At 48.5% G+C, this 21,804-nt stretch overlaps 1 protein-coding gene across 2 annotated transcripts; it reads right to left on the bottom strand.

Moving 5' to 3' along the window:
• Positions 1-274: 274 nt before the first annotated feature.
• On the bottom strand, positions 275-21,778 carry ATG4B (autophagy related 4B cysteine peptidase). 2 transcript variants are annotated; one of them, XM_065073050.1, is made up of 13 exons: positions 21,605-21,778; positions 15,906-16,004; positions 15,533-15,604; positions 13,747-13,845; positions 12,781-12,882; positions 12,106-12,178; positions 11,189-11,268; positions 7,380-7,576; positions 6,315-6,393; positions 5,480-5,625; positions 4,312-4,368; positions 3,925-4,018; positions 275-1,899 (listed from the first exon to the last, which is right to left on the bottom strand). In XM_065073050.1, exons 1-13 carry the CDS (start codon positions 21,612-21,614, stop codon positions 1,826-1,828), a joined length of 1,182 nt encoding a protein of 393 aa, XP_064929122.1. In that variant the 5' UTR covers positions 21,615-21,778; the 3' UTR covers positions 275-1,825. The 2 variants fall into 2 exon arrangements, with proteins under 2 accessions (XP_064929122.1, XP_005501611.1); XM_005501554.3 differs by lacking the exon at positions 21,605-21,778 and adding an exon at positions 21,239-21,521.
• Positions 21,779-21,804: the final 26 nt, after the last annotated feature.

The raw sequence follows: 21,804 nt of genomic DNA, 5'->3' as shown, positions 1-21,804 counted from the left end.
GAATTGTTGTGGAAGTGGTTTTTTCCCTTTTCTGTCAGCCTGTCTGCAGGTGCTCACCTCTGGGGCAGGACCTTCAACTCAGCCGTCTCAAGCGGCCTCTTGTCCTATGGGATACACCAAAAGGGAGACAAAGTCACTATTGCACATTACTTAACTTTTGCTCCCATCTGCCTTTGTATTGCGCTAATAGGGTAAAAACTGCCGTTGCTGATGGCGTTCCCGGGTACCACCCACCACCACCCTCCATTCGTCTGCGAGAACATGAGGACAGGCGAAGATTTTAGATCTGTTTATTCAGATACAAATTGAAAGCAGATGAATGGAGCACAGCCCCACTTCCTCTGCTGCCTCTTCCCCAAACTACCAGAGAGAAGAGGAGGAGCAGGCAGAAAGCAGCAAATAATAATTTAGTGACAGAAGCATCGTGGTTCCCGGTTCAAACCTCTGCTTTTTGGATAGCACAGGGACAGTTAGAGCATCAGTAGGTCAGTCACGGGGGAAATGGGCCATTTCTAGCCAGCTGTCACCACCATTGGGCACAAAAGCGTTGACTGACAGGTTCCAATCCTAAAGGTACAGAACAAAGCCTTGTCCACAGGTTTGCAACCTGCAGCACGCGCTAAGGAAACTGCTCCCGTTGCAGTTTGTGTTCAGACACAGGTCCCCAGTTCACCTTTCTCTGGGTTCTGTGCAGAGAAGCCCCGGGCAGAGCTATCAGCTTAAAGTAGCTAAAATTTCCAGTATAATCAGACCTTCTCAAGACATTCTGTCTGGCAGAAGGCAAACGGTGCTGGGAAGCCACTGCTGCACCTCATGCTTTGGAAAGGGAGTATCTAATAGCTGGAGGAACCACTGAACAACCCACCCAGGACACCTCAAATTTTCTAGCTCACGCTTTTGGTACTGAGAGGGTGAATTCTGCAGACGCCGTGCCAGCACGCGGGTGCACGCACGAGGCTGGCGGATCTCAGTTGTCTTCTTTCGCCTCTCCCAGCTGTGGACTTTTTTTCCCCAGGGTTATGGAATCCAGTTGTCTGCTCGGAGCAGCTTTCCTGAAGATACTTGCTGTAAAGACTAATCCATTCTAGAAGCACAACTCAGTGAGAAAGAGCGCACACGTTTTCTATTCTCCTTCCATTCTTTCCACTGTTATTTAAGCAGAGACTGAGATGTTCCTCCCCAGCAGCCATTCTCTTATCGAATTACCAGCCACTTGCAGGTCAGGATGTGAGCAGAAGGGTTCTACACCTGCGCAGAAGCACCAGGTACTGCAAAGCATCACCAGGAGTTGTACTGTAGACTCCAGGGGCTTCCCAGCCATCCTGTCAGGACACATCTGTTCATTTGTGCCGTGAGCTGCAGGCCAAGCTGGCCGGTGAGGAGAGAAACTGCTCAAGGAATTAACTGCACGTTTCACCTGCTAAATGACGGGTGGCTCTAGTGAAGCTTCAGAGGGGACGTCCCTGTGTAAGGATTTAGCGCTCTAACGATTTCTGTGCCTCCCCCGGAAGGCCGACTGACCTGCTGATGTAACGATAGGCTTGGAACTCCTGAGCACCAATGCATCCACTCCCAGCAACTGTTTTCTGCTGAGAAATTCCGACTCCAGCCAGTAAGGCTGTAACACTCGCTTGGTTCTTCATCCCAACGCAGACAATGCGCGCTCCACTCAGAGGCTGCACAGAATGCCAGGATGGATGAGAGGTGGGGATGGCAGCAAGCGCCTATGAAAACCGGCAGCCCCAGGCTCTCGAAGGAGCTTCCCTCCCCCCCTTCTCCCCACACGTAACACAAATTTGCAGAGTCAGTTGTTTCCTGTTTGTTTTCAAAGGGATAGGATTTCGAAGTCCTCATCTTCTGAGTCAAAGAACCTTTCCAATCTGTCGGCATCGGAGGAGTCTGCAAGAGAAAAAGAAAGTGTTACCTCCGTGGGACACAGCGACTGCTCAGCAGCAGCTGGGCAGCAGAACCAGCTGTCAGGGGCCCACAAGCTCCAAGAGACTCTGTGATGCACCTGAGTGAAGGCTCTGAGGAAGGATGAGAAACAGCACGTGTGAGGAGCACGGAAAATAGGCTGGGGAGAATTACAAGATGTGCAGAAGGTGCGACGTGTTGCACAGATCACACAGAATGTCAGGGATTGGAAGGGCCCTGGAAAGCTCATCCAGTGCAATCCCCCCATGGAGCAGGAACACCCAGATGAGGTTACACAGGAAGGTGTCCAGGCAGGTTGGAATGTCTGCAGAGAAGGAGACTCCACAACCTCCCTGGGCAGCCTGGGCCAGGCTCTGACACCCTCATCCCCAACAACTTTCTTCTCAAATTTAAGTAGAACCTCTTGTGTTCCAGTTTGCACCCATTGCCCCTTGTCCTATCACTGGTTGTCACCCAGAAGAGCCTGGCTCCATCCTCCTGACACTCCCCCTTTCCATATTGATCCCCAGGAATGAGTCACCCCTCAGTCTCCTCTTCTCCAGCTCCAGAGCCCCAGCTCCCTCAGCCTTTCCTCACCCGGGAGATGCTCCACTCCCTTCAGCATCTTGGTGGCTGCGCTGGACTCTCTCCAGCAGTTCCCTGTCCTGCTGGAACTGAGGGGCCACCACTGGACACAATATTCCAGGTGTGGTCTCCCCAGGGCAGAGCAGAGGGGCAGGAGAACCTCTCTGACCTACTGACCACCCCCTTCTAACCCACCCCAGGTACCATTGGCCTTCCTGGCCACAAGGGCCCAGTGCTGGCTGGAAGTAAAGAAGAAACCTCCGTTACCTCAGGCTTCATGAAAACATACACCTGCCTTGGCAAAACAGCAACAACTCATGGTTGGGGACACAGAAATGCAAGGCTGCAGCCCCCCCAAACGTTTTCTGACAAGTTTTAATCCCCCAGTAGCACATGCAAATGCCTAATGTCACTTTTCTTGACAAAAATGCAGTGCCCATGGGCACTGGCTGGGCAGTGTCCTCAGTGGAGCGGCCCCTTCACTTCAGGTGGATTTTGTCTGGAAAGCTTTTAATAACATTCCACACAAATTTAGGTTCAATGCCAACACATCCACTAGAACGAAATTTTAGAGCCCCTGTTATGCAGAATGTTTAAATTGCTTTTAACTTCACGGTGCTGAGAGCAAGTATATTCATTAATATGAACTTCAGCAAAACTACTGCATTTATCCACATTCAAGTTGGAATTGAAGAAATGAGTAAAAGAAAGGAGACTAATAGGGACGTCATGCTAACAGCACAATACAGATCCAGGGATTAAGCTGTGGTGTTTTGTAATGCTTTTCTGCTATTGTGAGGGAATCAAGTGTTCTTACAGAAAAGAATGGTGAGGTAAGGAAGGCTTTGAAAGTTCACACTAAGGAGAGCACAAGGAAGTGGAGGGTGCGGGATGCAGGACACAGCCCAACGCCCAGTGACAGGAGCTGTCAGTGGCTCGTTATCTCCTGCAATGCTTGTGCACATCTCATTAAGTTGATAAGCAGAGTCTGACAGCCAAGATACTGCCCAGCTCTTGTTCCTTTTTGCACAGGCACAGGGAAGTGATGCCTTACGCTGGAGCTACTTTTGACCAGCCCTGTCTTTGACCATTTTAATGACCTAGAAACGCAGTTTTTGGCCTTTTTAATGGGCCTTTTTGATTCTTCCAAGCATCCCTTTACAAATCGTAGATTCCCATTGCTGTGATAGCTCATTAACTTGTTTTTTTCTTCCCTTCGGTCACCATTACCATTTACAGACTCATTCTAAAAGTCATCCTGCAACATTTGCGAACCATTAGCTGAAAGCCAAAGAACTAAATCAGTTGACCCAAGAGCTCCAGATCAAACCGCAGACAGAACAGGGAAATACTAGAAGCCTCTGTGCAATTCCACACCATTTGTGGAAAACCAAAGGAACCGGCTCAACCTCTGTGTGGCCTCACCTGGGGTGAGATTCAGGACGTCAGGGTTGGAGAAGTGAGATGGTTGGCGTTCGACCAGTTCGAACATGGGCAGCGCTGCTCTCACCAGGGACAGCTGTGGAGCAAGAGCAGAGCCGTGAGAACCAACAACTCCGTACTCACCGTGCTCTCCGTCTGTAAAGGGTAAAAACGAGCTGTTTGGACCTTACTGCAGCTGAAAATAAATGTTTCTCAAATCTCTGACTTATATCATCGGTGGAATTTCAGAGCTATGCTCTTTTTGGTAGTTTCATAAACGATTTTTGTATGCTTTAAAATGGATAGCGCCGCAGAGAACATGGTCTCTGTGCAGAGGCTTGGGAACAAGACAATTCCCTTTATTCCTTTCCCGGTGATAGAAACACAAACCTTTTTGATTTGCTGGCACCAATCGTTAAAGTCCTCCTCTGTGTTGCAGAAAAAGCCCTGAAAACAACAAAAAAAAGGATTTATATATTGTAGATGGGGCACTTTAGCCTTAAGGCCTTGTATTAACCCCAAGCAACATGACCAGGACTGTGAGAAGTTACGACACCCAACCGCCTCACTTTTAAACTCTGGCTTACGCTGCCTCATTAATCTGAACGCTGCCCGTACACTTGATGTGACCAGACTATCCATGTGCTGGAATCACCAACGTAACCGTCTGCTTTGCTGCAGGAGGGAAACCGGGCAGAAACAACCCAAATGGAAACAGCAGGCAAATCAAGACAATACAATTAAACAGTATTCCCTGAAAAGAAAAGTTTCAGAACAAATATGAGGCCTTGGTTCTTACTTTAAAAATGTTCTTTAAGCTTCAATGATTGTTTGCCGCTACAGTCTTGGTGAATAAAGCTATACCTAAATGGAAAGTTAAATGTATCCACGAGGTGTTAATGTCTACATCTTATTATTTGCAGTCTGTCAGAAAGCAAAAGTAACTACAAGTAGCACTGTGCCAGAAACTGGATTCTTGACCAACAACGGTGCTTCAGCATGCAATGAACTGGTTCATTCTACAGTGGTCACAGTTGTTGATGACAAGAGGCTTCGTATTTGAATACGGCACGACTTATGGTCCTTGTGAAAAGAAGTTTGAATGTTAAATATTTTCTGATACTTTGGAGTTACTGTTGTTCTTCCCATTTTCTTTAGGTCAACATATGGTTCATGGCAATACTGTGCAGGTCTAAAGTCTCTTCACAGGAAGTAGTGTGGGGTGTGATGAGTAACACGCGGTTCATGTTGTTATCAGAGTACGGATCTAGGAATGGATTGAGCCCTGCCCAGCAAAAGGCAGGACAATGCCCAAACTAAACCCGAGAGGACACTGCCCCATGCAGAATGGCATTTATTTGCCACGCAAGGGGGACTTTCCCTGCACCAAACCGCTCCATGCACAAGGAGCTTCTGTACCAACATCACCGAAACCCCGGCAGCACTTGCCCAGAGCACAGTGTCCCTGCAGAGCACCCAAAAGGGACCCAGAGGGACAGCTGTGGCACAGAGGGACCCCAAGAGCGCTTGTCTGGGTGATGGAGCAGCAGGAACGCACCACCGCGATGGAGGGGTCGAGCTCGGCAATGCTCATTCTGCAGGGAGGGTGCTGGCAGTGGAAGCTTTCGTCGGGGAGACATCCACTGTCGTTGTGCTCCACCGCGGGCTGCGTGGTGTGGGGGTCCAGGTAAATGAGCTCCTCACCTGCACAGACGGACAAGGAGACGTGAAAAGGAGAAATGTTCTAAAAAACTCATCCTCTGAGAAGCAAATGGCGAGATACAAGAAGGGTGATGACGGAGCCTGCTCTCCTAACCCCACAGAGGAACCCATGTTCTAGGGACAACTTGCTTTCAGCCACTTCCCAAATTCTTCTCGCCCAGGCGAAGCGGCAGCTGCCCGCTCCATGGCGACACCCTGGGCTCAAGGCACAGGCGCCATGCGGATCCTGGTCCTGCACCTGCATTCCAGGGTCCTGCAGAAGCTCAAGTCAGCCCCAGAAATCCAAAGCACAATCAGCCTGAGGTCTCAGGCAGAGAGAAAATCAGAGGGAAGGAGGAGAGCAAAAGCACAACCATTTGTAGGGCTCCAGGGAGGGGACAACTAAAGGGCAGTTAAATCCAGCCAAGCCCCCAAAAAAGGTAGCTCTGAACCTATGAAGCAGCCTCTGCGCACACCTCTTTACAGACAGGATTTAGTGTTACGCAGTGGAAGTTTACAGCCTGTCCAACAGCCACTTTTCAAAGCTACATCACTCGCAAAGATATTCAGTCTTCCAGCAGGAACCCTGCAGCATGCAGCACAGAGCGAGCAGGAAGGCGGCACTGCTCCACAAGCGGCTTTTGAGCTGGGGGGAGATGCTCGGGAGTCTGTGCGGTACTCTGGGCACTCACCTACATAGCCAATGAAGTAGTGAGCACTGTTTGGTTTCCCTCCGATCACTCCCAGGGACTGGGGCATCATGAAGCAGTGCTGGAAAAGCAATACAGAAAACACACAGCTGACAGACAGTGAGACAGCAAGTGGCAACAAAGGCAAACATCCAAAAATGCAGCGGGAAAGAAAGACAGGGACACTGAAAATCAGCAACTCTAGCAGCAGAAACAGCCGTTTCTGGTGAGAACTCTGCCAGGAAGGCTGGAGGCCGCAACACAGGGCCCTCGAGAAACATGGAAACAGCCCAAAAACACCTTGAAGTGCTGACAGGAACAGATGAGTGGACCAAATGGAAGGAGCAGTACTACTGCAGGACCCAGGCTGGGCAAGTCGGCGTCAAGACACCCTGGTGTTGTCACCAGGCTGCAACAGTGCGCTCGGGGGGGAACCATCATTCAGGAAACAGTTTTAAGTTCCTTTTCCAGCTGCAGTACCCAGGCACCAGCTGCTGGGTTAAGGGAAAGTAACCTCATGTGACTTTGGGGCTCTCTTAGCAGCTTGGAACTTGGCAGTATTAGAATAGGACAACATGCACCCTGTCTCCTGCATATACTCAGCACACCCTGAATTCTGCAGCCTCCCGATGCTCCTCTCTGCAACCATTAGCCCCGTTCTTGCCTCAGCCTGCAGCACAAGCTCCAGCATCAGAGCCACGGGGGGTCTGCGACACTGGAGTCACTAATGCTCAGGTTGCCACCAAGCACAGCACAGTTGTGCTGAACAAATGCTGCAGCAGGTTGGTACATCTCAACACAACGAGGGACTGAGGTTAAGTTGTGAAGCGAGATCCTCAAAAAAAGCCAAACACCAAAAAACACCCCCCCCCGCCAAAAGCCTGACTAAAGCCTGCGGGACCCCATACCCAGACCTCTGACCAGGACTGTCTCTGAACACATTTTTCTTTTGAAAATAGGACAATTCTAAGTATTTTTTGCCCCAAAACCGAATTCCAGAAATTACTTAATTCACAACACGCTCCTTAAGCATCAGAACACCCAACAATTCAGCTCCGGGTCCCCTACCTTGAGTGTTTCAATATAGGCTTCATTGATCTCTGTGAGCCCGAGGCGGAGAGGAATCAGCAGCACCAACGGTTTCCAGAGTGAGCGCCTATCTCTAACCCCCGCTTCCTCTGGGCACCCGTTGTAGAGTCCGTCCGACTCCACAGCCGGGCACGCTGCGGCTCCGGCACACGGCGCGTTGGACTGGCACAACCGCCCTACAGAAAGGGAACAGGAGCAGAAAGCATCAGAAATAACCTTTGTTTCTAGACCTCAAGTCTTTCTGTTCGAGCTCTGGTCAACAATCGCTATTTGCTACAAGCCTAAAGCACTTAGAAGAAAAGCTTAATGAGGTTTAGCGCTGGGATCATGTGCTGTGCGTCCTCCCTGCAAGGTTTCTGGTAGGGCTCAGCATTTCGTGGAGCTTACACCAAGCTTAGGCCGAAGCGTGTTGTACTCACAGCCACCATCTGGCGGGCAGTTAAAATGCAAATTCTTCCAGCAGGTGAGTGTTGCTGTGCCAACAAGGCTGAAGGGTTGATTAGGAGGTCAGGCAAGAGTCCTGAATTCAGAGGGAAAAATCTGGAGTGTTCAACTGCAGGAGTTCCCGGAGGATGTGAAGGCAGTTGAATGGCATGAGGAAAGCGCTATGGCTTAACAGAGGAAATACTCGCCTGTAATTAGCGCTGTAACGAGATACAAAAATGGTGCCTGTCTAGAGTAGTTGTAATTTGCCTGTAGTTTACTGCAGCCTTCATAAATTCTATCAGGGATCATTCAGAAGCTACTTCAGAGACCTAAAGCTGGATGATCATTAACTGCAATGTCAGCATGAGCTTTGCCTGTAAGATATGGGGCAGTAAAACTCCTCAGGGCATATTCATGACGCAAGAGTTGTTCTCATTCTACATCCTCATCGTACAGGCTTGACAAACACTCAGCCAGGCTGTAATGCAACCAGATTATGTAAATTCTGCTACAGAAACAACTCCAAGCCTACCCGTCTCACTGGCCAATTTCATTATTTGCTGGGTGTGTGAACCAAAAACCCAAACCCCAAAGAAACCCACAGCACTTTAATCGTGAAGCCAAGGCAATTAGATAAAATGCCAGAGGCTCGTTTAATTAATTCCTGGCCTAAGCTGAATTGCAGGACACTCTAGCAGGTAGGACACCACGTAAACAACCAACCTTCATCACCAGCTCAATACTAAGAGCTTCAAACCCAGCTGAACGAGAACGTTACAGCCGAGGTTTGGAAAAATAGATCTAAAGCCTCATGGAAGAGTTTGCAGGTGCTCCCTGCACTGTCCCTCAAGGAGGGACAAGGTGTGCGTGTGCACATCTCTCATGCACAGATGTATCATAGTTACTCGAAGACCTGAGAAAACCAACAGTCATTACTCATAGTGATTTATCCTGTTAAAACAGTGAAGATCATGGGGTTTCTCGTTGGCCTGTTCTGATCTGGAATCAGCTGCAAAGCCATGGCTGTGGCTACACAGGGCGTCACTGCGGGTTCCCTCGTCAGGCAAAGCCACTGGCTGTGATATCAACATATTTAACCCCAGTTTAAGCAGCAGGGAGCTCAGCAGACACTAAACTCACCCTGCTGCTTTAGCAGGCTTTGCAGCATGTTAAGCAAGTTTCCTACATCAGTCTATTCCCTGACAAGCAGCGTGGTGGCACAGCATGGCGCAACCTGCCAAACGCTTCCCAGCTGGATCCAAACCATATACTGCAAACACACCACAACAGATGGGACACAGCGTTGCTCCCGCTGCTGCTGTCGGGTACCGGCTTTACTGTCGTGCTTTCTTACCACCTTTCTGATGCACAGAATACTCCAACATCCATCTAAGAGCCCCTTTCTCATCTAACAGACTGACTCAGAAGGGATAAAGAGGGATGTTTTCTTCACTGCTGTAGCAAAAGGTGTTTCCCACGCACCTTAGGCTGAATGATATCAATGACAGAATTTAACAGATGTATGAAACAGTGTTAACTTCTGAATGCTTCACTAGTGACAGATGTTTGGGGCACAAGATGGATAATGTACCTACAGACATGTAACACACGTGACCTGCTCGTACAGCGACTTTCGGGCTCTGAACGTGACTCACATTTGGGGAAAACAAACACCCTTCACACACATCACGAGCAGTACGGACACGTTACTTGAAGCGGTGTCAGTGCTGATCACAAGCCACACAGACAAGAGCCTGCAGCGCATCCAAGCCATGCTTCAGTTCTACTAGCGACATTTTCAGGCTAAAGATGAAAGATAAACCCAATTTCCGTCTTCACGCTGGCCTTTGTTTAAGCCAAGGGCATCAGCACATACATTTGCAGAACTACGTGTACCTAAGGTTGGACAAGCACTTCTCAATCAGATTTTACGCTTCTTGGCCTCTCAATTGAGAGTACCTGGTAAGAGATGTGACTTTGTAAAGAGACTGTCCTGCACTCTAGGGACAAACCGCCTGATTTGGGCTCTGTGGCAGCCACAACAATGCCTGCAACAAGCATCCCAGCTCCAGCGCTCAGCAGACTGCTCTGCGTGCAGTTTCAGAACGTTAACTGGGTGGAAGACACCACGTGGATTTGTGCTGTGTAAGCGTGCTGCCTCACTGCGCAGCTGAGAGCAAGCGAGGGGACGGCTTGCGTGGTCGGGACATGCAGAGCTGTAGTGAGCAGCTCTGGTTACTGCAGCGAGCAGCTCTGGTTACCGCAGCACTGCAGCCCGAGCAAGCATGCTGGGGGTGAACACATAGCTGCTCAGCCTCCAGAGCCGTCCTGTTGTCAGGATGCACCAAAAAGAGGAAGGAAAAAGAGAGGACAAAAAAAAAAAAAAGAAACAGCCAGCAAGCTGTTTCATTCATCTTTAAAAGAGGATGAGAAATCCACTCCAGAGATGGATTCTCTTCTTCTCCCTGCCCCACCAATTTTGTTAATTTTCCTCTTCAGCGATCTGCTCTGGTTTTCTTACTCTGCCTAATAGCAGAGTCATTCCCACCCTGTTATCACAGAATCCCAGAGTGTCAGGGGTTGGAAGGGAGCTGGAAAGCTCATCCAGTGCAATCCCCACATGGAGCAGGAACACCCAGATGAGGTTACACAGGAAGGTGTCCAGGCGGGTTGGAATGTCTGCACAGAAGGAGACTCCACAACCTCCCTGGGCAGCCTGGGCCAGGCTCTGACACCCTCACCCCCAACAAGTTTCTTCTCCTCTTTCAGTGGAACCTCCTGTGTTCCAGTTTGCACCCATTGCTCCTTGTCCTGTCACTGGTTGTCACCCAGAAGAGTTGTCACCTGGCTCCATCCTCCTGACACTCCCCCTTTCCATATTGATCCCCAGGAATGAGTCACCCCTCAGTCTCCTCTCCTCCAGCTCCAGAGCCCCAGCTCCCTCAGCCTTTCCTCACACAGGAGATGTTCCACTCCATCATCTTGGTGGCTGCGCTGGACTCTTATGGACTATCTCTTTATATGAAAGAGGAAGCAGCCATTTACTGCTCACTACCTGCAGCCATCAATAAGTGTGACAATACCTCCTGAGCAGCTCCCACCTATCGTCTGGAGGCCACCAGAGCTTCTCTCCAGATCCAGAGGCCACAGTGCCAAGCCACAGGCCTTATTAGATAAAGCAAAAGTCAAACAAGTGGACTTCCTTGCCTTAGAACAGGAATTCTCATCTGGTTTTAGCATGCTTGGCCACAATTTAAAGACAAAAAATTGACTTGGTGCCCGTTGTGTTGTACTGCTATGCACTGCAGCTTTTTTCTTGCTGCCAGAGGATATGTCACATTCTACCTCCATGTGATACTTACGGATTTCCTCCATCACTACCGTGTTGTCCATGGCTATATGGACTGCCAGGGAACTCCATGTATCAAAAGTTGCAAGTTTTCTATAGGAAAATTAAAAAAAAAAGTAAGCAAGGAATAGTTACAACTACAAGACAAAGACAGTGTTCTACCAAAAAGAAACTGGATTATTAGAGACTGGCTTTAATCAGTTATGCTGTAAAGTATGTTTTTATACACGTATTGGAGTTGTAACCCTGTTGTCGCTAGTTATTATGGCCAGAAAAATAAACAAGGTTGCAAATGGGGTCACACCTGAGAATTTGTTACCTACATCTCTCCTGGTCACCTATACCAGAACCTGGGCTAATCCAGCATATGGTCTGACCTGGAAAAGCTGCATTTAGGCAATCCAAGCCTATCCCAGGTAGCTCCTCGCTCATCTAATCAAAGTGAGGAAAGAATGGTGACAGGAGAGAGAATGTTTCCCAAAATACAGTGTGTCCCAGTTATTAAAGGCAGCCTGTGCTCCAGCAGCGCACTGATCCTCTGCCTGTCACCACAGAACTTAGGCAGCAAACACTAACACTTTTTCTCTGCTAACAGATTAGGAACTTAATGGCTCGCTGGCAGCTTTTTGACAACGACGGCACTGCTGCAGAGCATCGCGCTCAGTTCTAGAGGCAAGCGTAATACTTGTGGGATGTGGAGAGAGATTTCTGGGGGTTGTCCTCAACCTGCAATCTGTTTTCTCTCACATCTGCCAGCATCTGAGCAACAGAAAGTTTCAAGCTTGGGCCCAAGCAGGTTGCCTGCTAAGAGCATTAAAACATACAGTTGCACTTCAGTCAGCAGCAAAAACCTGTAAACGAGGAGGTACCACAAACCAAATAACCCCAGCATGTGGTTCGAAAGATATAAAGGGAAAACGCAGCGCTTACTTGAGCACTTGTGCAACTGTGTTTGGTCCGTACCACTGACCTATGGATTTCCCCTCTCCAACTCCCATCTGGGCTGCATCGCAAGAGAGAAAAAAAATACAAAATAATTTAGCAAATAATTTCACCTACACTGCATCCCTTCCTAATCAGAGTTGGAAGCACTTTTGAGTCAGCAGAATCTACCCTTTCATGGGATATCTTAGTGCAGATGGAAGGGAGAAGTGTGCCGATGGAAGAGAGAACTGGAACAGGCTGCTTCTCTTTTATATGCCAGGGAAGTTTATAGCAAAGTGAGATCCTTCCTTAGTCCATTTTCTCCGACCAGCAATCTTGTATTAGGATTAATATTAATAATAATATGAATATTGCAGGGCCCTGGTGAGCACAGCCACCACGTGTTCCTCTCAGCTAGCGAGGATCTGGAAAGCGATGCCAAATATAACTGAAAGCTTTAGACAAACCTGAAGGTCTTCAGGGAGCCAACAAGAAAAAATCCATCATAACCCATAACAAACAGTGGTAGTTTTACATCACGGCAAAAAACAAGCAGCATGATATTACGTACCAGCCAACCTGCTGGTTGTTTTTTTAGTTAAGTTAGTGAAATAAGCACAGAGTGATGTTCTACACACATGGGAAACCCAGACAGAGTATCTTCAGCACCCAGGCTCTTACCTATCTGGTGAATGGAGTAGTAGCTGTCTTTTCTGTCAACGAAGGCATTAAGAACGCTGAAGTAATTATCCACCTGCCTCTTCCCTTTTATCCACCTCCAGTCTAAGACAGACAAGGGGATATAACAAAACAAAACATGATTATTTATTAGCAACTAGAGACTGCAAGCTACAAACTCTTCCCTGTGCATCAATCAGCTGACTCGATTTTCACGCCACTATCTTTTACTAGGCATCTGAGGTGTTCTCAACATCAAAGGATGAATTTTAAAAGAAAAGCGAGCACTTTCACAGCTGGCATGAAGGAACATCACCCACAGAACAACAAATCAACAAATGGCCAGAAAACACAAATTGTACCTCTGTCCCACAGATGGGAAATAGGATTACACTTTCTCATTGACAGGCGTGAGCTACTTATTACAGGAAAAAACAGATGACCTCACTACAAAAATCATCCTACATGAATTCAAAGGACATCAACAATGGTCAAAAACCCCCTCTGGTACAGCTGCTCACAGACAGAGAGCTCAAGTATTCGGGGAGAAGAGACTACACTCAGTGAGGGCTTTGTGACAAAACTGCACTCTAAACAAGAACCAGTCTAAGTCACTTTAATCTTCAGCCACATAAAAAAACCCTTCAAGAAAAATTTAGTCCGTGCTTGGCTTTGGTGGCTTTAGCTAGCACATTACAGGGCTCAGCTTTGTCTTAAGGCTTGGATAACTGTATCTGTCCATGCAGAGTTGCAGACAGTGGGGAAACACGGGATTTCCACTGGACTTTTCTCTCAACAGTCCTGAATTTGAGAATACTAAAGAAAAAAGTGACAGACACACGGCGTGAACTGTGGGGGTATCCTGTGCAGGGACAGGAGTTGGACTCGATCCTTGCGGGTCCCTTCCAACTAAGGACATTCTATGATCACAATTCTACAGAAGCCTGTTTGGGCTGTGCACTGGTTTACCTCTTCCCAAATGTCTGCAGACCAAGGCCTGAGCAAAGATCATCTGGCCGCACCGCAACATACAGCCCCAGCCGGTGTCAGACGTGGGACCGGTTCCTCCTGTAAACCAGGACAGACAATAAACATGTAATGAACAGTAAAACTGCACCAAGTGGGAGAAGAAATGAAAGTGCTGTGAGCCCACACAGGGACCAGGTTCAGCCAAGAAATCAGGCAGGGAATAAGGACTACCTTAGCTCCATACCCAAGGCTGAGAAACAAAAAGGTAGTTATCACTGAGTAACCTAATGGCATCCCTTAAAAACCAATCAAATAAAACCTTCCAACACTAACTGAAAGGGGAAAAAAATAAGTCCAAGGGGAATCCAAACAACTCAGCTGGAACTAGAGTTGAATTTCTCAGGAGCACAACAGCCCCTGAGCCCAGGGGCAGCCTCCCGGCCCCTTTCACAGACACGTTTCTACATGGAGGTGCTTGTTACAGGCGACTTCTTGTGATCCTCGTCTGGAGAAGACGACTTATCATGCAAAACAAACCAGTCCCAAGGAGTTCCCACATCATAGCTGCGACTGGATGAGATTCCAAAGTGAACAACACAGGCCAAAAAAAACCCCACAACACAACCAAACAAACCAAAACCCACAAAACACCAGACAAACAAACCCACCCCAGCAATGAAAACAGCACATCCTACATAAAATTGGAGAATAAGAATTCTGAAGAGCTTACAGTATTTAGATGTGAAAGCAGAGGGAAGTGGCCAACAATAAAATGCATGACTGGGAGAAGACTGGAAAAGGTTTACTATGCAACATGCAAACTGGATCTATACTGTAAATGGGACATGAACCAGTAAATGGGGTTTGTTTTTGTCCCTCTCCCTTTAATAACTTACACAGAAACCCCAATTGTGTTTGTGAGCCAGAGTTAAATACGTGCTAAGCCTTCAATTTCAAACGCATGTTTAAGTGTGGCTCACAAGCATAAATTTAAAGGAATTAAGCTGCATTAAAGATGTCTCATACCTTGTTAGGCAAAGGGTTTCCTAGTATGGAAAGAACAGAACAAGCCAGAAGGACCAGCTACCAGGCCAGAAGGACCAGCTACCAGGCCAGAAGGACCAGCTGGGGATGATGCTGATGGTGGAGATGCAGCTGGGGCCTGGAATCCCCTTTACCTGCTCTCAGATCTCTCTAATATCAGTAAACCAAACCACAGCACAGAAGAGACCATGCAGAATATCTTAAGGAACACAAGACGCCCGCCTTTGAGTTCACCTGGAAACATTCCCCGTATGACCACAGCTCCTGTGTATAACAGCTGCTTCAGGCGCTTAAAAAAACGCCACGCGAACAAAAAAAAACCCCATAGTCTAGAGCAGATGCACAAAGGCAGTGATTTCTGTATCATCTCCCTGGCTTCCACCTCTTTAGTCCACTTCAAGCCTAAAACTGTCTTTAAATAATATTCCACTTGAGAGCTATGTAGGACCTAATGAACTTCTGTACAAAAATCTTCCCCTGTTGCTCAAAGAAAGGAGGTTTCTAGGTAGGCTTCCCAAACTCATTCTTGTGTCCCTTTTAAAATCACTGTTATCCCCCATACCCACAGGGGTTAGAAATCCTTGTATTAGACAAACAAGAAGCCTATGCTACCCATTAAATCTCAGATTCCTACGAACAGAAGTTCATTAACGTTGTGCTTATGGGGTAGAGATTAATTTGGTAGAGATAACTGGATTATCATCACTTCCAGGATATACTTCGACTCGTTTGCAGTACGTACCGATAGCAGGGAAGTTCTTCCTGTAGGTGAACCAGAGCCGAGAGGTCACGTCCAACAGGATCTCTTCTTTCTCTGGAAAAATGTCAGTGTTGAAAGGCACGCACGTGAGGGCAGCACCAAAACACAGCTAAATCCACCTCCCTCCCACCTTCCCTAACAGCAACAGCCCCAACCATCACGACACGAGTCCCAATAACTACTAAGAGGTGTAACTTTCTGCACAGAAATATTCCAGAGTCTGACAGTCCGAATGCTCTGCCAGCAAACAGATGCTCGGCAGCACGCTTGCAAGGCTTGCGGTCAGAAAGCAAAGTGCAACGCTAAAAACGTCCTTTGGAGCGTTACAGCAGGTTGCATCATGTAGGCAAAATACCTGTAAAAACGCTGTATTTCCGGCCAAGGATCCAAACGGGTTCTTTGGTCTCAGGGAAGTCTTCATATTCGAACCTGAGAGTGTCATAGGTAAGAGTAGCTAGAAAGAGAAAGAAGAAATCACACACCTTTCATGGCCTTTCCTCATGTTTTAGAAATCATACAAAATTACAGAATCAGAGCTGCTGGCACCCAGTAACTGACGCACACGGAGCAGCTGGTAAGAAATGGTGCAGCCCTCATCACCAACAGCTCTGGAAGGTGCAGGGGGCTGACACAGCCCTGCTCACTCCTGCTGCTCCACAAGCAGAAAAGCAGAGGGATTTCCAGGTTAGGGTTCTGCCCGGTGCAAAAAATGGTCAAGAAAATGTCAAGGACTTTGGCTGGCAGCTGCATGATGTCCCCAGAACAGGCACCATCGTGTACATCACCACCAATATCACCGTCCTCTTTTCAAGTGAGCAAAGTGATTAAAATCCAGAGAACAGAATGTTTGGTGGCGGAATGCTAAAAGCACAGGTTGCATTCAGATGGGAACTAAGCCTCGCTCTGCAAGCCAGTCCCTCCTCAAGACGCAGAAGCCATCATCCGCACTGCAAACAGCCTTCCAGGCATCACACTAAAATCCAAGAACAAGTGCTTGTTCACACGTGACAGACAAATCTTACGTCTATTTTACAGGCTCCTTTCACAGCACGGGATCCATCAGTGCCTCAATATCCATTCTCTTCCAGCACCATGACAGAACAACCCAGCAGCACAGGCTGCCCTGGGATTAAGGCAGCTTAAACTTCCATGCAAAAGGCACAGGTGATGGGGTGGAAAGAAAAGGAGAGGTGTGCTCCACCAGGTGTGTATCTGAAAATAAGGCACTTTAAAGTGTTCTAGGAACCCTGGAAATTAACCATCTCAATTTGTAGGTGTTAATTCTTTAACAAAACACCTATAAGATCTAAAGCAGAACTAAGCCAGACTGTTCTGTGACTGTTACAGTGGCTTATTGAAAATATCCCTCACAGCAAATGCAATAAAACCTGCGGTAACGTAGCAAACCTCTTGCATCTTACAAGAAGAAGACTTTCATAGATGAGCTTCCCTCCCAATTAGTCCTCGCTTAGCTTTCCAAAGCGTCACCTGGTGCACCAATAAATAGCAACTCGGTCCATTTGATAGCTCCAGAAAGCTTCTATTAGATTTCGGCTCCTAAATCTAATTTTGGATAGACTCTGGATCTAACCCCAGCCCAAAAGATTTAAAGCAGGTTCCTTATGTGAATCAGTCTATCGACTGTCTCAGGCACATTTAGGAGAACACGGGCCACATGTTCTCATTCCTGTCCCGTGATGTGACTTCTCAACAGCAAGCAAAGCAAAGCAATTCTGCTTGGACAGAAAAGTTCCAGTAAATTAATTCACCCTTTTCCTCCAACAAACTTTAGCAAGGAAATTATGAAATTCTTTACCATATACCAGACAAACTTTACAAACCCCCAGCAGTCCATGCTTTCTGTGACTGCCTTCACTTAATAGCTTGGCTCGCTTCACCCCTCTTCTTGCTCAACGTCGGAGATTTCTTTCCAGGGAAGGAAGCAACGTGGCTTCTGCAGATGTTTTCAAGCGTGCATCACTTTCTACTTTCTCCCTTAAGTTTCCCTTTAGGATGAGACATCACAAGTTTATTCTGACAGCTCAAAGGGACGCTAATCGTTAGGGTGTTTTAAAATTCAGTGCATTACCACATACAATCTTAAATAAAAACTGAAGATCTCAGATAGATCTTAGTGCTCAAAGGAATATTTTGTGGTTTATTTTCTCAGTTCTGAAGCTTGCCACGAATCCAGCTCTCTGTCAAAGGAGCCTCGAATAGCTTAAATAAAATGACTGAAAGAAAGATGCTAGACAGAAACTATCCAGGGAGCTGCAAGTGACATGACGCTACATGCTGGGGAGACACTCACAGCCCTTCAGCCGAACAGCCGACATCTGGGCTCGCTGCAAAGGTCCCGCAGGTCCAGTCGCGCATCCGAAAGATGCCGTCAGACATTAGCACACATGTTGGCTTCTCAAAAGAAAATATCTGCCACCAGCTGAAAAGACACAACCGCTAAACACAGCAGTTCAGGTTTCACCTTCACAGGGAGGAAAATTCAACTGACTGCTCCGAGTTGGCATCAACAATTTTATAACGGGACCGATAACCTCCCCACAAAGTTTGAAGCAACTCAGTAATTCCTTTACAAACATCTACTTTCATGCGCTCTGGCGTATTTTCAAAACTACATCCGTTCTGCTATTGCCCAGATTAGCTAAATATGAGCCAGTTGGACCCCAAAAATTCAGGTGGGGGTACAAAGAGCATCATGCCTTGCACAGGAGCCTTTCTTTCCCGCTTAGAGTGAGAGGCAAAGGGTCTGAAAATAAATAAAACTGGAATTTCCCTAAGCAGAAATCCTACTCGAAGATGCTCCTTTCAGTGCTCCAAAAGTCAAGGGAGATCAGCAAATTTCTCAGGCAGCGTTCCAAACCTTCACCTTCAAGAAGCCCTCAATCTATTTTAAATACTGACCTCTGAGCATCCAGGACAGCAGAGCAGCAGCCTCTGCAGAAAATCCAAGTGCACGTCAAATACGATAGTTCCAATTCTTTCAGCACAGTGAATTTACAGTTTAAAAACCAAGAGTTTCAGCCCTGCAAAGCACACCCTTGAAAAGGTGGCCTCGCTTTCCAGGTTTTGAATGTCTGCAGAGAAGGAGACTCCACGACCTCCCTGGGCAGCCTGGGCCAGGCTCTGCCACCCTCACCAGGAACAAGTTTCTTCTCATACTTCAGTGGAACCTCCTGTGTTCCAGTTTGCACCCATTGCCCCTTGTCCTGTCACTGGTTGTCACCCAGAAGAGCCTGGCTCCATCCTCCTGACACTCCCCCTTTCCATATTGATCCCCAGGAATGAGTCACCCCTCAGTCTCCTCTTGTCCAGCTCCAGAGCCCCAGCTCCCTCAGCCTTTCCTCACACGGGAGATGCTCCACTCCCTTCAGCATCTTGGTGGCTGCGCTGGACTCTCTCCAGCAGTTCCCTGTCCTGCTGGAACTGAGGGGCCACAACTGGACACAAGATTCCAGGTGTGGTCTCCCCAGGGCAGAGCAGAGGGGCAGGAGAACCTCTCTGACCTACTGACCACCCTCTTCTAACCCACCCCAGGTACCATTGGCCTTCCTGGCCACAAGGGCTCATGGTCACCCTGCCGTCCCTAGGACCTCCAGGTCCCTTTCCCCTACACTGCTCTCCAACAGCTCGTTCCCCAACTTCTACTGGAACCTGGGGTTGTTCTTGCCCAGATACAAGACTCTACGCTTGTCCTTGTTATATTTCATCCTCCCTAGAAAGCCCCGACAGAAAAGGCAAAGCTTTGTAAACACCGCTACAAAAAAAAACCACCTACGTTAAACAACCTAGCTAAAGCTGTTCGAACTAATACCGCATGAAATACCAGCATTAAGGCTGAACGTTTGAGTTCTCTTCCACTTTTGCACATGTGGGTAGATCTACTCGTTTATAACAGACCATATCACAAAAACCTGCCACATGTGAAGCGCCAGGAACTGACCCTCAACAGTCTCACGTGCCTGCAGAATCAGTGACACTCAACACCGGTTCACTGAACTTGACTAAGCGCAAGGTTATTGAGAAGTGCTAGAGCATCACCTTGACACAGACCAAGAAAAACTGTCTCAATACATAGAATTAGGGTGGAGAGTGAAATCTTGCCTCTCCTCTTATATTCTTAGGCTCTATAATAAAAAAGCCAAGCTAAAAACATTGTCTGAACTTGTAAGAAGCTCCCACATAAACACACACAGAAGCACAGCCCAGCAGCCCCTGACTGGTGATGCCAGTTTGCAAATGTGCTTATGGCAAGATATGAGCTCACGGCACGTTCCAAACCTGCCAGCCACTCGCTTTATCCGCTTCACCAGAGCTCTTTGGTTTTCTATCAACTTTGGGAAACAAATAACAAGCGAAAACGTTGGTGACTCAAAAAGAAACATGGCAAGTGATCTTCCCTGGGGTTTGCACAGCAAAACAGCTGATGTTCACTCATCAATCATCTTGGTTCCAGTTTGCTCGCACAGCTTCGATGTCTTGTCAAAAAGCTATTTATATAAAATAATGAAGTAGAGATTTGGCGCATCACACAGAAGGAAAAGTGGATTTTTCAACACCTCCCTTCCCAAATTGCTCCTTGGGCTTCCCCCGGTCTGCAAGGCCTCACTCTCCGACACAGTAACACTCCACAAGGGCTGAGCCACAGTGTCCCCTTCGGCCTCCAATTACCGCTGCCACGGAACAATGAGAAATGGGGCAGACGATCACCTCCCTCACCTGAGACAGAGCAGAGAGCAGGAAAGCTACTGGATGAAGAGTATTTCAAAGGAGGCTCGAGAAGAGAAGGTAAATTTGTTGTGTTAGTAAAGCTAATTGCTGAAAAACCCTAGAAAACAGATAACTGGAGAACAGCCTGAACCCTTATTTCTGGCCTTTCCAGCAGAAAGATTAAGTCATTTAGATCCCCTAAGCTTTTTCAAATGAGACAAATCCTAATTATCTAAGCAATAACAAGGAGTTTAGGGACATCCAAGGAGGAAAGTTAGTCAAGAGGAGAGCAGTGCCTCCTTGGAGGCCCCGAGCAAACAGCTCCAAGTCTGCCAACCAAGTCTTCCCAACTATCCGAACAGTGTGGCTGGAGGTCTCTGCTCCAAAGCCCAGTGACTCCCTTCCTCTTCACACAGAGGAGAACCAGCTCTACTGTCCCTCACAGCGAGGTTCTCCTTCCCTCCACAAGCCTTGCAACACTCGCACAAAGTGCAAGCAAACACATCTCTCGGCTCACGTTGTGTAAATTCACTGGGCTGGAATACACTTTGTTTGCAGGTGCCGAGGACGGGACACAGCAACGTGCAAGGACGCGGCGGGCGGGCGGGACGCTATCGGCACTGACAATAGCGGCGCTTGCATCAAGGGCAGAAACAAGTCACAACAACAGTCCAGAGGAACAAGAGCTACAGAATCCCTACACAAACACTCACCCAACACGGAGGAGGAGCCCACACAGCCCAGGAAAGTGTTTGTTATTATAGAGCAACACTTCAGAGAATCACAGAATGTCAGGGATTGGACAGGACCTCAAAAGATCATCCAGTCCAATCCCCTCAATCTCTGCGGAGGGTGAATGAAAAGCTGTCACTACACAAGGGCTACAAGGAAGAGAGTCCTACACACTTTTTCTCCCCCTGAACAAAACCAAAATCTCTATGGCAAATAGCTTTGCCCTCTTACCCATCGATGCCACAGAAGCAGCCTCGGGACACCGGCCCTGTCACCCCCAGGGCAGCCCCGTCCAGGCCCAGCGCTCCTTAGGAACGAGAGCGACAGACGGGTCGGGAAGGGTGGGAGGGCTCTGAGCTGCACCGGCGGTAACGGAGCCACCACCTTCCCCTCAGCGCGCAGGGGAGGCGGCTGGGACGGGCCCCTCAGGGCCGCACCTCGCAGCGCCGGGGGAGGCCGCGCCGCTCCGGGCCGCCTGGGCCTGCGCCGCCCCGGGAAGCCGCAGGCCTCAAACCGGCCGTGGGGCCGGACCTCGGGCTCCTGAGGGGGAAACCAGCCGCCCGCCCCCCGCGGGAAGGGGCCGCAGCCGCCACCCACCTGCGTCCATGGCGGCGGCCCCGCCGAGGGCTGCGGCCGCGGCCGTCCCAGCGACACACACACCCCGGCGCGGCCCTGCGCGGCTGTCGGCACGAGCGCGGCGCCCGCCCAATGGGAGCGACGCTTGCCGCCGGGCTCCGCAGTGGTTGGCTGTCGGCGGCGCGCGTCACGGTTCGGTGAGCCGAGGGGCTTCTTCCGCG

This window comes from Columba livia, chromosome 9 (assembly GCF_036013475.1).
Source record: "Columba livia isolate bColLiv1 breed racing homer chromosome 9, bColLiv1.pat.W.v2, whole genome shotgun sequence".
Taxonomy (NCBI): domain Eukaryota; kingdom Metazoa; phylum Chordata; class Aves; order Columbiformes; family Columbidae; genus Columba; species Columba livia.
Note: the sequence above shows the minus strand (reverse complement) of the source record. Positions and strands in the feature narration are given on the sequence as shown.